This window comes from Hypanus sabinus, chromosome 18, assembly GCF_030144855.1.
Source record: "Hypanus sabinus isolate sHypSab1 chromosome 18, sHypSab1.hap1, whole genome shotgun sequence".
NCBI lineage: Eukaryota > Metazoa > Chordata > Chondrichthyes > Myliobatiformes > Dasyatidae > Hypanus > Hypanus sabinus.
The window spans coordinates 13846615-13865450 of NC_082723.1; the positions used below are offsets into that span (position 1 = coordinate 13846615).

General features: G+C 38.9%; 1 protein-coding gene across 1 annotated transcript in view; it reads right to left on the minus strand.

The window, feature by feature from the left end:
* Positions 1 to 18836, minus strand: part of kcnt1b (potassium sodium-activated channel subfamily T member 1b) — a 488428-nt gene that overhangs the window by 127616 nt on the left and 341976 nt on the right. Inside the window, exons 12-16 of the mRNA XM_059993689.1 lie at positions 16518 to 16682; positions 13499 to 13635; positions 9291 to 9354; positions 5639 to 5747; positions 4385 to 4493 (exon numbers count right to left, since the gene is read on the minus strand). Of these exons, the coding sequence (XP_059849672.1) occupies positions 4385 to 4493; positions 5639 to 5747; positions 9291 to 9354; positions 13499 to 13635; positions 16518 to 16682 (584 nt within the window). The remainder of the gene's footprint in view (positions 1 to 4384; positions 4494 to 5638; positions 5748 to 9290; positions 9355 to 13498; positions 13636 to 16517; positions 16683 to 18836) is intronic.

Sequence of the window (18836 nt, forward strand, 5' to 3'; positions counted from 1 at the left end):
AATCTCTGTTTTCCACAGCTGTCTGCAGCAATGAATTCCACAAATTTACCACCACATGGTCAAAGAAATTCCTCTTCATCTCTGTTCTAAATGGACATCTCTCTATTTTGAGGCTCTGCAATCTGGTCCTCGACTCACCCTCTACAGGAAACATCCTCTCCACATCTACTCTACCTAGGTTTCCATGGGAACCCCATCTCAGTCTCCTAACTCCAGTGAGTACAGACCCAAAGCTATCAAACACTCCTCGTATATCAATCCTTTCCTTCCCTGGATCGTTCTTGTGAACTTCCTCTGAACCCTCTTTTCTGCACATCTTTTCTGAGATAAAGGGCCCCAAGTGTGGTCTGACCAATGCTTTACAAAACCTCAGCATTACATCCTTGCTCTTATATTAGAGTCGTCATTAAATTAATGCTAACATTGCATTTGCCTTTTTGACCACCAATTCAACCTGCAAGTTAACCTTTAGAGAATCCTCCACAAGGACTCCCAGGTCCCTTTGCATCTCTGATTTATCAATTTTCTCCACATTTAGAAACCAGTCCTCGTCTTTACTCCTTCAACCGAAGTGCATGACCATACACTTCCCGACACTATATTCAATCTGCCACTTCTTTATTCATTCTCCCAATCTTTCTGCTCTTCGGCAGATTTCCTGCTTCCTAAGCATTACCTTCCCCTTCACCTCTCTTTGTATCACCTGCAAACTTGACCACAAAGCCATCAACTCCGTCATCTAAATCATTGACATATAACAGGGAAAGAAGCGGCCTTAACACTGATCTTTGCGAAACACCACTGGTCAACGAGAGCCAACCAAGAAGGCCCCCTTCATTCCCGCTCTTTGTCTCCTGCCAACCAATCTTCTATCCATCCTAATATCTTTCCTGTGATAACATGGGCATTTATCTTGTTAAGCCGCCTCCTGTGCAGCATCTTGTCAAAGGCCTTCTAAAACTTCAAGTAAATAACATCCATTGACTCTCCTTCATCCATCCTGCCTTTTACTTCCTCAAAGGATTCCAAAACATTTGTGAAGCACAATTTCCTCCAAAGGAAACCATACTGACTTTGGCCTACTTTATCATGCACCTCCAAGTACCCTAAAAGCTCATGCTTAATAATGGATTCCAACATCTTACAATGATGGAAATCAGACAAACTGGCATATAATTTCCTTCCTTCTGCCTCTCACCCTTCTTAAAGAGTGGCATGACATTTGAAACTTTCCAATCTTCTGAAACCATTATAGAATCAAACAATTCTTGAAAAGTTGTGACAATCTCTTCAGGTACCTCTTTCAGAATCCTGGGGTGTAGTCCATTTGTAGTCCTTTCAGCTTCCTAAGCACCTTCTCCTTAGTAATAGCAACTACACTCTGCTCACTAACATGCTTGAATTTCTGGCATACTGCTAGTGTAATTCACAGTGAAAACTGGCTCAAACTACTACTTAAGTTGGTCCACCGGTTTCTGTACCCCATTGCTACCTCTCCAGTATCATTTCCAGTGGTCTGATATCCACTTATGCATCTCTTTTACTCTTTATAAAAACTTTTGGTATCCTTTTTGCTAGCTTATCTTCATAGTCATCTTTTTTCTCCTTATGTCTTTTTTTAGATGTCTTCTGTTGGCTTTTAAAAGCTTCCCATTATTTTTTTTTCTATATTATATGTTCCCTCTTTTGCGCTCATGCTGTCTTTCCCTTCCCTTGTCATCTATGGTTGCTTCCTCCCTTTAGAATACTTCTTCATCTTTGTATGCATCTATCCTGCCCTCAGAAATTCCAGCCATTGTTGTTCAACCATCAGCCCTGATAGTGTCCCCTTCCAATCAACTTTGGCAAACTCCTCTGTCATGCCTCTGTAATTCCCTTTACTTCATTATAATACAGATACACCTGACTGTATTTTCTCCCTCTCAAACTGCAGGGTGAATTCTATCATTTATGATCACTGACTCCTGAGGGTCCCTTTACCTTAAGCTTCCTAATTAGATTTGGTTCATTACACAACACTAAATCCAGAAATTCCTTTCCCCTATTGAACTCAATCACATGCTGCTTTAAAAAGCCATATTGTGGGCATTCTACAAAGTCTCTCTCATGGGATCCAGCACCAACCCAATTTTCCCAATCTACCTGTGTATTGAAATCCCCCATGACTATCATAACATTGCCTTTGTAAAATCCTGTTGTAATTTGTTTCTAACATCCTGGCTACTTTTTGGAAGATTATATATAACTCCTATCAGGATCATTTTACTCTTGCGGTTTCTTAACTCTTCCCACAAGGATTTTACATCTTTTAATGTCATTTCTGCCTAAGGATTTGATTTCATTATTTACCAATATAGCCATGCCACTCCCTTTACCTCCCTGCCTGTCTTTTTAATACAATATGTATCCTTGGATGTTAAGCTTCAAATCATAAACTTCTTTCAGTCACAACCCAGTGATGCCCAGAACACCATACTTGCCAATCTCTAACCACAAGATCATCTACCTTATTCCATATACTGTGTTCCTTCAAATATAACACCTTTAATCCTGTATTCATCATGCTTTTCAACTTTGCCCCCATGCTACACTTCAACTGATCCTGTAGACTACAATGTTGCTTTTCCTCACTATCTCACTATACAATGCACCTACTTGTATAACTACTGCCCTACACTCAGCCCTTTTACTCCACTTCCCATCCCCAACAGTTCCAGGAAACCTACCCGCAAAGATATTGGTCCCCCTCAGGTTCAGGTGTAACCTGTCCCTTTTGTATTGGTCATGCCTCTCTCAGAAGAGATCCTAATGATCCAGAATTCTAAAAACCCTCTCCCCTGCAACAATTCCTCAGTCACGCATTCATCTGCCAAATCATCCTATTGTTACTCTCACTGGCACATGGCATAGGCAGCAATTCAGAATTTACTACCCTAGAAGTCCTGCTTTTCAGCTTTCTACCTACCTACCTATATTTTCTCTTCAGGACCTCCTCCCATTTTTTTATTTATGTCACTGGTACTAATATGTACCCAAACTTCAAACTGCTCACAATCCCCCTTTAGAATTCTGTGGACCAGATCCAAGACATCCCTGCCCCTGGAACATGGGATGCAAAATACCATCTGGGTGTCTCTTTGACATCCACAGAATTACCTGTCTGCACCTCAAACTATCCCCTACTACTGCTCTTCTCCAACCCCTCCTCGTTCTGAGCCACAGAACCAGATTCAGCGCCAGAGTCCCGACGGCTGTGGCTTTTCCCTATTAGGCAGATCACTCCTTACTTCCAACTGCATCCAAAGCAGTGTACTTATTATTGAGGGGAACAGCCACAGGCATACTCTGCACTGGCTGCCTATTCCCTTTCCCTCTCCTGACATGCACCCAGGTACCTGCTTACTGCAACTTAGGGGTACTTCCCTGCAGTTCCTATCTATCACCTCCTTTTTCTCCTGTTTAAGCCAAAGGTCATTAATCTGCAATTCCATTTCCTTAACACCATCTTTAATGAGCTGCAGCTCGATGCACTTTGTACAGATATAGTTATCAAGAAGACTGGAGTTCTCTCAGAGTTCCAATATCTCACACAAAGAACATAACACTATTGCTGGAACCATTCTCAGTGGACTAGCTCTATATTTCTGCTTGTGCTTGCCCAAGCCTGTTCTCATCGAAGCCTATTGAACCAAACCCTCCCACGACTTACACATCCCTTCTTTTTATTGGCGCACTCCTGATAAGAATTGTTCTTTTCAAATGGCTTTGACCCTGCAACAATGTCTCTCTCTCACTCAATACTTCAAATTTTCTTTGAATGAGTGACTTTTAATTCCAGACACTGTCATGGAATGAATAAAAAACTCTATATGTTGCAGCTTAGATAAAAAAGCATCACTTTTAAAAATTTGCAATCCCCTTACAATCATTCTACATTCAATTTCACAACATACTGTACCATGACTTAATGTTCTGCAAAAGTTCCAACACTGTATTAAAAATAATAATTTAAGTCAATTAAATGCAGGCAAGTTATATTATAACAAACAAGGGTGCCAGGTTGTTTATGATAGAGAGCTCCATACAGACAATATATAATTTAAATAAGAAAACTTGGTTCAAAAATATGTACAAACTACATGGTAGGATGAACTTCCATAGAATCAGCAAATCAGATGGAGAAAGGGTCCACAGAACTGGGGGCAGAAGTTTTAAATCATTTTTCAATTACCTACTGTCAACAGAAGGCAGCACTTAGATCTAGGTGATCATTAATTCAATATGAATCCACGCACAAATCAGTGTAAATAGATTAAAACATACTTATTGATGATCCGGGCAGATTAAAAATTTTCAATGGAAGATGTGCAAAATTTTGACTTACTGTCCCCTGGATGTATGAACCAATAGCGTGATGAGAGTAGAGGTGGAAGGGCAGATGCAGTTCAAGGCTAACATGGCATATTTAAACTCCTCTTCACAAACTACATGATCTACAAAGAAAAACAAATTTGAAAAATGATGTGGATACAGAAAAGCCAATTTTGTATTTGTATTTTTAATGTGAGGAAATCGAGCTGTTAAATGTTTGAATCAGATACTGTATACTATCAGATTTAAACTGAAAACAGAAAAAATCTCAAAATTTTCAGCAGATTGGGGAGAATCAATAGGAAAAGAGAATTGAAGTTTAATCTTAATGACACTTAATCAGGACTGGTCACTGATGCGCGGTGTGCTAAGTATTTCCAGCATTTTCACGGCATATTTGAGATTTCTAGCATCTGCAGTATTTGTTTTTTCTGTGGTCAGTTTCAACAGAAATGTCAATCAAAGAAAATATCCCGCTAATACTTCAACGAACCTCTTATATGGAAAGATGGACTCTAGGCCTCACAATCTACCTCGTTAGGAGCAAGCATTTTATCATTTATCTACACTGCACTTTTTAGTAACTTTAATTCTTTACTCTGCATTGTAACTGTTTTATCTTATTCTGTATGAACAGAATGCAATACTTTTCACTGTATCTTGGTAAATGTGATAATAATAAATCAATATCAATATTTGTGATATATTTACTAAATTGGTAACACTCTAGATTGGAGCAACACAAATGAAAGAAATAGTGCAATTCCATACTGGGAGTTAGGAAGCCAAGACTGCATATTGGCCACATCATAGACCAGGTGCTCCCAAGTCCTTTTCATGTCATGGACCCCTACCATTAAGAGGGGTCTGTGGACCCCAGGCTGGGAACAGCTGTCATCGATCAAAGCCTTCCCATTGTTAGATGCTATTCAAAATTGGAATAAGAGAAGGGTGGATTAAAAGTACCTGAGTTAAGCATATGATTGCATAGCCAAGCAACAGCAAACAGTTTTCAGAGTAAACTATTACTTTACATTGCAGCATTGCAGTTAGCATCTTTCAAAGGGTTAACCTACAATCCCTCAAAGTCAGCAAGCCTATACCATAACTACATTTCACATATATTGTTGATTTTCAGTAATTTTTCATTTTTGAGTTATAAACCTTGCAAAAAGTCAAGTGCAATAGAGGGATGTGCGATGTCTTCTGTAGTATTCTGTACCAACTAGGAGCGTGGGAAAATACAGAGAATGAAAATTCAACTCACCTGCAAACTTGACATGAAATTTATTTTCAGGTTTCAGTATCTGAACATAAAGGGGGCAATTTGGGGCAAAATCCTTCACAGCCCATGCTCTCAAGATCGTCTGATGATCCTTTAAAGTGCATAAATACCTAGTATTAGTTAGAGGTACAAGAATATATTGATGATAAAAATACACTCCCCTGGAATTAGCTATTGTGATGAGCAAAGATCCTCTTTGTCGACTCTAATGAATTCTTCTTATATTGGGTATTTTGTTATTTTGGTTTTCTATAAAAGTTGCACCACATTCCCCAACTTCAGTGGGTTTTCTCTGTAACACTCCTGTTCTTAAATTCCAACAAATTTTAAAACCTAAAGTTGAGTTACTTTATGACTTGTATCGATTGTCCTTGTAATCTCCTAAATAGTTCTTTTGATTTTCCCCTGGTTCCTTAACAGAGCAGAAAAATATTGCATTGGCCAAATTAAGGATTGTACAGTTAGTGCAGTACCTGAGACTAGTACAGGTGGAAATTTCAATTTTACATTTACCTCTTTGGTTTGGCTCAAGGAAACGTCAGAATAGAAACGTTAAATTAAGTGCTAGGGTCAGTGCTAACACACTAATGGTATCAGACAGATACTCCAGATGATATTATCACTCACATTCTTTTTATATTATCTCCAATGTAGAATGGTGCTTTCTGTATTGAGCATCAAGCCACACTTTGTCAATTGTTCTACAAATACACTTCCTCTTCTGCTTACATGGATGCCTGATGCATCTCTTTCTCTGCCTATCTAAACTAATAAAACACAGCTTTAATAATCTAATTAAAATGCCATCAAAATGCTCTCATGAAATGAGATTACCATAGAACTGAACCATAATGTATCTAGTTCTTCATTCAAGTGTGCGTTGTTCTATTTTGTATGGCTTTAGTTTATAATGTTGCATTCTGTCTGGATGCATGATGGTTTGGTATGGCAACTACTCTGCGTATGACAAGAAACTGCAAAGAGTTGTGAACGTAGCTCAGCGCATCACAGGAACCAGCCTCCCCTCATTGGACTCTGCCTATACTTCTCACTTCCTCAGTAAAGCAGCCAACATATCAAAGACCCCACCTCCCTCAGATATTCTCTCTTCTCCCCTCTCCCATCAGGCAGAAGATACAAAATCCTGAAAGCACATGCTACCAGACTCGAGGACAGCTTCTATCCTACAGTTTCAGACACGTGAACTGACCTTTTCTATGATAAGATGAATTTGTGGCTTCACAATCTAACTTGTTATGATTTTACACTTTGTTGTTTACCTTCACTGCACTTTTTCAGTAATTTTTACACTTTATTCTGCATTGTTACTATTTTACTTCATCTAGCTGAATCCACTGTGTAATGATATGATCTGTATGAACAGTATGCATGACAATCTTTTCACTGTACCTTGGTTTCTGACAATAATAAACCAGTACCAACATCAAGCAACACACACAAAATGTTGGGAGGAAACCAACAGGCCAGGCAGCATCTACGGAAAAGAGTACAATTGGCTGTATTCTTTTCCATAGATGCTGCCTGGCCTGCTGAGCTCCTCCAGCATGGTGTGTGTGTTGCTTAGGTTTCCAGCATCTGCAGATTTTCTCTTTTTATGACAGTAAAAATATCACCCTTCCACCACCAGAGGCTCTCAGAGAACTATGTAGACAATACTGCTCCAAAACTTGAAATTGACAGAATCACAAAGATTTTATACCCAAGATTTCATTTGGAACCACACTGAAACATAGAATTTAAAAGACCATATCTGGCATGTTGCTTGACCACTGGATTATCTAGTGACTGCCCAGATTGGCTGGTATACCTCAGTGTTCTGTGGATTCATCCAACTGATCCTTGCAGGATTTAAGTACCCACTGATTTCAGTGAGGATCATGGGGTATAGGTTCAGGGTTTAGTAGACAGTAAGTTATGTATTTTTCGCTAAGTAAAATATTTTTCGCTTTGATTTGTTGTGCTTCTGCGTGTAATTTTTTTTAACAACTTCGTTTAATAGCTTTAAGGTCCCCAAAAACCATGCAGATTTTAAAAAAAGATAAAATTGATTTAAATTTTACAGTTGGCAAAGGCTGTGGAGTCATTCTGAGGGTAAAGCTTCTGCAAAAGACTGCTAAATTCCCCATTACTCTCCAGACACTCCTCCTGGACTCTGCAGGACCAGCCAGCTCAATAAACTGCTTACATCTGTTCCTGGTAAGTGCAAACTGAGGGCAATTGGCTCTGAATGAGGAATGTAATAATAGGATCCATGACATTATTTCAATTCATTCTACAGACCCAAAGTACTACAACAGATAACTTCTGCAAGCTGTGGATATCATGGATGAGACAGAACATAGAATAGTCCAACAATGTCATGTTGAACTAATTAAATTAAAAATTAAATGTCCAACTAAACTAATATCTTCTGCCTACATAATGTTTATATCCTTCCATTTCTGGACATTCATGTGCCTAAGAGCATCCTGAATGGCCCTGTCATAATTGCCTCTACCATCACTTCTGCATTTTCCAGTTCAGCAGAGATACTAAGGTCATGTGTATCACACTCAATGGGCCAATTGTACAGCAGACTCCATAGGCCAATTGGCCTAATTCTGCTCCTTTATCTTATGGTCTTGTGGAAAATCTTTGTTCCAGTTTAACTGGGAGCAACTTGTTTCCATAGTAGGATAAATAAAATCTACTCCAATGATCACCCCACATCGAGATACAAAAATGTAATCATGATTTCAGTGCCCAAAGCACGAGCCACTTAATCACTACCAAATGGGAAAACAAAAACACAATGAATGGAGTACCTGGATGTAATATTTCTCTTAAGGCTGCCAATCATGCAGGATTGATGTAGACTTTGCAGGAATTAAAAACTAATCATCCGGGCACGATACTGTGCAATCAAAAGTATCATGCAGACATCAAGAGATCACTATGCTTTTTCTTTGCCACATTACTTATGCCATGTGTTTGGGCAAGGTTTAATTGATGCATTTTGTGGATTGAACTCTATAGTTCGTGTTATGATGTGTTTCTAGCTTCTGGTTATTTCTTTTTTTTATTGCTATTTGGTGCAACTTTTGAGTGGACCGTCTCTGTGGCCTGCAGTCAATGAATGGTACAGTGCCAAATGAACTGAACTAAAGTGAGCATTCCTTGACTGCTTCAATGTCTCTGTGGTTTGATATTTAGTATTCTGTGTTTCTCTCGTTTTTTGGCATTTGCATGATTTGTTCTTATTTTGCAGATTGGGTTTTCTTTGAATGGGTTCCAAGGTGTTTCTTTGTTTTGTAGTGGTCTATGGGAAGATTAACCTTAGGTTTGTACACAGCATATGTATTTTGAACTTTGAATTTGATGATTACTAAAATAGTAGACATGCAAAGCACAAGTATCCTATGGAGTTAAAGTCAGCTTATGAATTCTCATGACTATGGGCAACCAGAGTTAGCAAATCTATTCTACACTTGTGTTAGAGACCATATGATGAAATATAAGCTTGATCCCAGAACATTTACACATATGGTTGATTTTTCCTTTTACATAAAGATCCAGAGCATAAAGTCTCCTAGCTCCACCCCCAACCCCCTCTTCACTTTTGGATTTACTGTACCGCTGCTGTACGGTCCGCTTCATTTCGGCTGCTGAGAATGAAACAGGCTTCTGCGTCATCCATCCTGTCACAAGGGAAGACACACAGCATGTTGGCTTCAAAATTATTCATAACCCTTCAATACACTTGTGAATCAATTCTCAAACTCTGTGACCCATACTTACCAATAAATGATGTCGTAGCAATTGCTGAATCATTAAACCAGCCTCCTCAATTTCCTGCAGCAGGGGCACAGCAGCTTTTGTCTATACAAGCTTTATCATGCTATTTTTGCAAGATTTCTATTTATCAACTCTATTTCCCACATGTTGTATAAATTTAATTCCCTGGTGTATTGGATAAGATTTAAAACACAATTTTGTACAATGGATAGTCTTGTATGGAAACACTAATTCCCTTGAATGGAAAATCCTACAAAAAGTAGTGGATACAGCCCAGTCCATCACAGGTACAACCCTCCCCATCATTGAGTACATCTACAAGGAGCATTTTGCAGGAAAGCAGCGTCCATCAAGGATTCCCACCACCCAGGCTATGCTCTCTTCTTGCTGCTGCCATTAAGAGGATACAGGAGCCTCAGGGCCCACAACACCAAGTTCAAGAACAGCAATTACCCCTCAACCCCTTGAACCACAGGGGATAACTTTACTCAACTACACTTGCCCCATCACTGAACTGTTCCCACAACTTATGGACTCATTTTGAAAGACTCTTCATCTCCAGTTCTCGATAGTTATGTTAATTTAATTAATATTATTCTTTTTTTTGTATTTACGCAGTTTGTGGTCTTTTGCACACTGGTTGTCCACCCTATTGGTGCAAGTTTTCATTGATTCTATTATGGTTATTGGATTTATTGAGTATGCAAGTGAGAAACTGAATTTCAGGGTTGTATATGGTGACATATTATGTACCTTGATAATAAATTTATTTTTAACTTTGATGGGGAGGAAAGCAAGAGAGTAAAGGGACACATTATAGAATCACATTATTTGTAAAGGAAATTATGAACTTAAAATCAAGATGAGTGGAAATCTTTCACTTTCTTATGAAACTCCAGTGTCTGGGATAAGTGGAGCTTTCAAGTGATAGGCAATATTTGATTATCTATCAAGGAATATGGAAATGAAGGTGAAAAACTGCCTTGATCTCCAGATTAGCCAATGACGTGATCAAATTGTAGATCAGACTGAAGGTGCTGGATGCTTTCCCCTTTTATTTTATTTTTTTCTTTTGATTTATCTTTTGATTGAATATGTGCTTTTCATCTGTTTCATTGTAACTGAGGGCTAATACTGCAGGTTAATACTTTCCTGTATCTTCTTACAACACAGAATGAGGCCTCTGGCTAAATGCCAGCTCACAGGGCATTCTCACATTGAACTTTATGAAGTTCCTTTTCTGGTGTTTACACGCTCCAAAATTTACTGCAAAGTACTTGATGTGTTTCATGAAATTGTTGATTCAAAAGACTTTCACATGGTCCACCAAAATCCAGTTATTATCACTCACTTATCTCATGTTTCAACTGGGTATCAATCAGAAAGTGATTTCCTTCTGATTGTCAGTTATTAATGTAGCTTAATTTGTAAATCCAAGTGCACGATCTTTTCAAGGGCTGTGCAATAAGCATTGACCAGAAACCAATGCCCACCCAAACACAAAGCTCACCAAGTAATGATCAGGGTTGTGTGTCTTAGGGTGAATATTGTGGCTATAGTTTGGCAGTCAGAGGAGACATGATGAGGTAATTCATCTGTTAAAGGAAGACTAGTGTCCAGACTCCTGTGAAACTGTGATTTACTTTATGCCCATAATGTATATATAACAATTGTCTGATCACTGCATTCATCTGGAAAAATTACCCTGCTTTATGAGGAGAGTTAGAAACATAGAAAACCTACAGCACAATACAGGCCCTTCAGCCCACAAAGCTGTGCCGAAGATGTCCTTACCTGAGAAATTACCTAGGGCTACCCATAGCCCTCTATTTGTCTGAGCTCCATCTCTTAAAAGACCCTATTGTATCTGCCTCCACCATCGTTGCTGGCAGTCCATTCCACGCGCTCACCTCTCTCTGTGTAAAAAACTTAACCATGACATCTCCTCTTTACCTAATTCCAAGCACCTTAAAACTGTGCCCTCTCGTGTTAGCCATTTCAGCCCTGGGAAAAAGCCTCTGACTATCCACATGGTCAATGCCTCTCATCATCTTATACACCTCTATCAAGTCACCTCTCATTCTCCCTCGCTCCCAGGCAAAAAGGCTGAATTCACTCAACCTACTCTCATAATGCAAGCTCCCCAACCCAGGCAACATTCTTGTACATCTCCACTGCACCCTTTCTATGGTTTCCACATCCTTCCTATAGTGAGGCAACCAGAACTGAGCACAGTACTCCAAATGGGGTCTGACCAGGATCCTATACAGCTGTAACATAACCTCTAGGCTCCTAAACTCAATCCCACGATTGATGAAGGCCAATGCACCGTATGCCTTCTTAACCACAGAGTCAACCTGCGCAGCAGGCTTGAGTGTCCTATGTACTTGGACCCCAAGATTCCTCTGATCCTCCACTCTGCCAAGAGTCTTACCATTAATACTATATTCTGTCATCATATTTGACCTACCAAAATGAACCACCTCAAGCTTATCTGTGTTGAACTCCATCTGCCACTTCACAGCCCATTTTTGCATCTGACAGCCCTCCACACTATCCACAACACCTCCAACTTTTGTGTCATCAGCAAATTTACTAACCCATCCCTCCACTTCTTTACCCAGGTCATTTATAAAAATCACGGAGAGTAGGGGGTCCCAAAACAGATCCCTGAGGCACACCACTGGTAACCAACCTCCATGCAGAATAAGACTCTTTGCCTTCTGTGGGCAAGACAGTTCTGGATCCACAAAGCAATTTCCTCTTGGATCTCATGCCTCCTTACTTTCTCAATAAGCCCTGCATGGGGTACTTTGTCAAATGCCTTGCTGAAATTCATATACACTACATCTACTGCTCTACCATCATCAATGTGCTTAGTCATACCCTCAAAAAATTCTATCAGGCTCGTAAGGCATGACCTGCCTTTCAATGTGTACTTTCAGTCTTCACTTCAGTTTCCTATACACTTCAGAAATTGGGCTTTTCTTCCATTGGGTAATTTGACTTTAATGCACAAAGACTAAAGAGAGATTAGCTTAATTTGTCACATGTACATTGAAACATACAGTGAAATGCACCATTTTGGGTCAATGACCATCACAGTCCAGGGATTATGCTGGGGGCAGTCTGTAAGTGTTTCCGCTCTTCTGGCACCAACATAGCATGCCCACTACTCTCTAACCTTTGGAATGTGGGAGGAAACCGGAGCACCTGCAGGAAACCAACATTGTCACAGGGAGAACGTACAAACTCCTTACAGTGGGAATTGAACCCTGACAGGTGATCACTGGTGCTGTAAAGCAACGGCACTAATCGTTATGCTACCATGCTGCCCCAACAAACTGTTAGCTCTGAATCCATCACACCATCAACTCACTGACTGTCACAGTAAATGAAGCAAGCATTCTGAATGTACAGCTGGTGTGGCCTCAAGAGGCAAAGTTCATTTTGTTTGAACATCACCTCCTATATGCAAGCTGTTTTTTTGGATCTTTGCCTACACAGTTAATATTTTATTCCGATTTGAAGCACAGTATGGAAAGACGTTTATCTCCATCCACCCTCTATTTGCCCTTTAACAGCAATATCTGAGAGTCTTAAGTTTTTGGTAATATTGGTAAACATTCAGTAGATATAGTTTTTGAAGAAAAGTATTATGTTTAAGGCTGATCTTTGTGCCACATGTTTACACTGTATAGATATTGAGTGTTACGTATGTGTACTACCTTGGTTAACATCTGTTGTGAGAATAATCAACAGCATTAGTATATTCAGGCATGTGATGGTTCTATATTGAATTTAATATACAGTATATTTTACTTAACTCTCCAATTTCACACAAAAAAGAGATCTCATTAAAACCTTTGAAGAAAGCTTCTGTATTGTGTGATTTTTGATAAGCAGTTAAGGTCACTGCATTGTTGACGCACTGTGAGGGCAGTAGAACCGTCAACAAGTTAATACTCCCTAGAGATCACACAGGGTCTCTCTCCCTATTGTTTCAGGGACAAATACATGCTGCATTGATATGGCAACTCAGCTTACTTGGCTCTCATGAGATCTTGATCTTTCAAAGCGGATCCCTGCAGGTAAATGACACGCTGGGACCAGAGAGGAATCTGTAACACTCGGCGCACCTGCAGGTCCATCTCAGTTGGGCAGAGGATGACAACATAGTAATCCTGCAACATAAAGGAGATAAACTACCAGTTTGCTTACAGAATATGTTAAAATTAAATAAGCCCGGATTAACACTCCAATCAGATTGGATACAACATTACTTTAAATAATAATCTTCCATTATTACTCACTGAAATATAAAATCTATTAACTATATTTACAGAGGTGGGCATCACAAAAGTGCCCAAGTGACAGTTACCCCACTGCATCATGGAGGCAGTCCAAAACAGATGCACACATCTAATTCCTGAGAAGGGAGGTTTGCACTATAATGAACAGCCAAAGGAAAAATGTCTATATACTTTGAAGTTCAGAAGAATGAGGGTGATCATACCGAATGAAACACACAAGTAGAAGGAGTGGCTAGGTAGATGTTGAGATGTTTCCAATGGAGTATCTCAAATTGTGGCAGAAAGTGGTGAATCTCTGAAATTCTCTACCTGAGAGCCAAAGTCAAAGTTGAACTTAATGTTGTATGCATAGGTGCAATGAAAAACTTACTTGCAGCAGTATCACAGGCACATAGCAGCATAAAAGCAGCATTCACGAGAGAAAAAAATTAAACATAAATTATACACTATTTTTACAATAAAGAACACAATCAGAACACAATAAAACAAAGTTTAATTTTGTGCAATATGATCAGTGTTACTATTCCGAGGTAGTTATTAGGATTGTGTCAGCTGGTTTAAGAACTGGATGGTTGAAGAAGGTAGCTGTTTTTGAACCTGGTGGTTTTGGAATTTAGGCTTCTGCCCCTCCTGTACAATTGGAGCTACAGGATGGCATACCCTGAATGGTGTTTATCTCTGATGATGGATGTTGCCTCCTGTACACAATACCTAATGAGCTGTGGAGGTTAGATCATTAGCGATATTTAAAGTAGATTAATATTTGAAAGATTATGGAATTGAGGACGATGGGCGTACAGAGACAGAAAATAATTTGAGGTTAACCACAGATCAGCATGATCATATTGAAAGACAGGGCAGGCTGAGAGGCAGAGCCTGGCTCCAGTTTTCTTATCTTTAAGTGCAGTCTTGTTTTCTGTTGCAGCTAGAAGCAACTTAGAATAAATTAAAGAGCAACTTACACATTTAAAGCTGTAGATTGCCTCCATGCTCAGAGACCTCCACTTCCCAGAATTACAACACATTCATCCTTGTTTTCAAATTCACCATGACATCTGCCATTTATGCAACTCCACCTCTATAACCTCTGATGGCTCAACAACCTTTTAAGGTTACCGTAAATCACCAACCCTTAATTTTCATCATTCCACCTGTGAAGTTACTCCTTAAATGTCTATGCCCTTTCAACCTTCATTAAACTGTAGTTTACAATTTGCACCTTTGACCAAACACATTTGCTTATTGTCCCAGTTTTAGTTCTGTGTATCAAATCTTATTTGATATAATTCTTGTAAAATAACTTGGGATTTACTTCATTAAATGATGTGCTTACATGCAAATTGCTCTCATTGACATCCCTGAACAGAAATACTATACAATTAAGAGGGAAACAGTCACATTATAAGGCAGCAAAACACGAGGAAGCTGCAAGTTTTCCGTGGTGCTGAGCTTTGCTTTATACCTAATTTCATATGGAGATCAGAGTTTGTTTTCTATCACTAGAGAACTCGAGACTACTCTCAAAATTAAACTGGGAGTCTCACTCTCAATAACCATTTCAAAAATCAAACACTTAGAAGTATCTGAAAATCCAATTGTTAGATCTTCCATCTATTTATGTAAAGGTCCTTTCTTTTGGGAGATAATTGTTAACTTTAATCTTTTTCCTCTCTTGCTGCCTTTGTGGTTTTCTGCTGATGTACTCAGCCTTTTGACAAATCCAGTCCTGAAAATGGTTAAGGAAAAAAATGTAGGATCATCTGAAAATAAATCTACGTCATTGAAATCTATTTCTGGAACAAATGCTGAAGCTGGAATTGTTCTCTTTAAAAGTATAGCAGTTTTCAGTATTAAATACTGCATGAAAATTAGCTCATAAAGGAAGAAAGGTTTGAACTTATACAATAACTTTCATGTCTTTATTAAGAAATCTCAAAGTGCTTTACCTTAAATTCATAGTAAGAGTGAACAAGGCTATTTGGCTACTGGATCCTTACCAACCCATGGTGGAGCAAACCTATTAGTCCCATTTCCTTCTCCTTAATTCCTATATACTTGCAACTTATTTTCTCTCTAACATGCACAGCAGCTCTCCTTTCCTTTGCCCATAATCTAAAGACATCATCCACAGGTCATGAATGCCTGACTTGTATACAGTCCATACACTTGAAGGAGCATTAGGAAGACTAATGGGATGGATTCTGTCAGCTACTGTTGGGTTGCAGGCACCTTCACTCACCTGGGATCTCATGTTTGACTTGTAAGTTGGTCAATTTACCAACAGTTCGCAAGAATGGAAGGAAGCCTGGGGACAACCTGTACTCAGGGATAAATTACAATAAGCATTTAACTTTTCAGATTCATCTTTGGGATGTGGGAGGAAAGCAGACTGTTTTTTTCTACAGTAATTGAGTTTTTATGTATTTTAAATTAATCATTTTACTGGTTTCAATAATTCTTAATATATTTTGTCAGTCAGTTAAGCTGGGGAGCATGTTGAAGCCAGCTATCAAGTATTTTTCAGCTGCTTTGCAGCTGTAGCTTGCTCAGGTACCACATAGGATGCTGTTTATATTGCAGAACCTCCTGCTACCCCAATGGATGATTAGACACTTACTGTAAGTAATTTCACCTCAGCAGAACTGCACAAAGCAGCTGTGTTCTATTGGACACCGATGCATGTCCAGGTGATTCAACTCTAATGATAAATCCTGGGCTACACAGTTGCAATGAAAGCCATTGCCCATTTTTACCTGAAGCCTAGGATGAGCATAAAATTCATTGAGGAAATCCATCAGCAGGTCGATTTTTAAGGAGCTGACACAGAGGACAACATGTTTCTCTGTCTGCGCTCGATGCCGACTGTAATTCCCACCAGACTTCTGTCTTTCCATCCACAGGTAAACAAGCTCTTCAAACTGTGAAGAGAAAAAATACTCCAAGTGACAAAGTTAGTTATGTCCTTCACTGAGCTTATCAGTGACATGAATTAGATGAAGCAATGCATTGTCTAAACAGTCACCAAACATACTGGCATTTCTCTGTACAGTAATGTCACCTTTGATTCACTTTCATATAGGATTTTATAAGATTTGCTTATATTGATAAAGAAGCTTGAGGGAAATGTAAGGAATTGACAATTTAAGAAGTCAGCTGCAGCTACTTTAAGTGAAAGAACATAGTGCAGTACAGCACAGTATCAGGCCCTTTGGCTCACAATGTTACTCCAGACCAATTAAATTAGTAATCAAGTGGACAACTAAACTAATCTCCTCTGCTTACACAATGTCCATTTTAATCCATTTTCCTCACATTCAAGTGCCTATCTAAACATCTCTTAGGAATCCCTGAAATATCTGCCTCTGTCACCACTCCAGGCAACACACTCCAGGCACCCACCACTCTGTGTAAAAAAAAGTTGCCTGTCATATCTCCTTTGAAATGACCCTCCTCAACTTAAATACATGCCCTTTGGTATTAGACATTTCAACTCTGGGAAAGAGATACTGTCTGTCTACTCTTTCTATGGCTCTCAAAATCTTCTATCAGATCTCCCCTCAGTCTCCACCACTACAGAGAAAACAACCCAACTTTGTCCAACTTCTCATTTTAGCACATGCCCTCTAATCCAGGTAGCATCCTGGTAAATCTCTTCTGCATTCTTTCCAAGGCTTCGACATCATTCTTATAATGGGACAACTAGAATTGTATGCAGTATCCAGATGTGGCTGTACTAGAGTTAATAAAACCACAACATAACTTCCTGACTTTTGAACTTAATGTCTTGACTAATAAAGGCAAGCATGCCATATGCCTTCTTAAACACCCTATCAACATGTCATTAACCAATGACAGAACTTAGTTTTATCTGTTCAAATAAATCAGCTGAATGCAAGCAAAAATTTGATTTCAAAAACTGGCTTGACGTCACTAAAAATCCATATTTTCATATTAATATTTGTTGTTTGCATAGAGAATTGCAGATTTAAGTTGGTGACGTGAGAATATCCCATACCAGTATTAACTAGATTTAAAGGATTTTATAAATTCTATGTTCTCCAGATTTTGTTTTCACTTTCCTAATTTCTCCATGACATTTGATTTCAAAGCTTCAATTGATTGCTTCAATTGGGTTTCAAAGTTCTGGGTACTGATGATCAAAATATGATTTGTAAAATGAAGCTCTCTTCATGAATTGCAAGATGAAGTTCCTTTCAGGATTTGGATCTATATATGACTTTAATTTAATTAGGCATTTAACTTGTGGTTCAATGATTTGACTAAAATTTTCTAAAATCAGTACCGTCAATGAAATCCACTGCAAATCTATGGATTATGTAAAAGTCATCATCCTCCAGGAAAAAATGAAATATATTAACACTAGACGAATGTAAACCTTCTGTTTTCTGTAGTATTGGCTTTGGATTAATTGTACATTAACTACAGGGACAGATTTAAAGGGAATTCACCAATGATTACTTAGAAATTGCATCTTGAGCACAGGATTATTGCATTTACTATACTGTATATTGCAATTCCTTAAGAATACAGATCTTTTTTATAGAATTTGAAACAAATATAAATATCTAGATATCCTAAGACACACTTCAGTCCAGCAGGTGGCAGTAATGCACCTTAAAGCTGTAGACCAACCCCTGCGCAGTAAGCAGACATGAAATATTTCCAGTATTTGTCCACTTACATGAAACAAGAGCTACAGAAACTTACTTTGTAACCCAAGGCAGCTTACCAATGCTAAGAATCTGAGATTGATACCAATGGGAGAGGTTGGGTAAGGTGTGAAGGGATAATAGAAGGTGAGATGATTGACAGAGAAACAATAGGGAGCTGGCAGTCTCCTTGCTCACTGTGGTAAAGTTGGCAGGTGCACTCATCCAACCACCAGCTCCCCTTTTAAGCTATAACATTTAAAAGCTAACATTTAAATGGTTCTGAGGCACAAGAGATTCTGCAGATGCTGGAAACCTTGAGGAGCACACCAATATTGCTGGAAAAATTCAGCAAGTCAGGCAGCATCTATGAGGGAAATAAATTGTTAGAGTTTTGGGCTG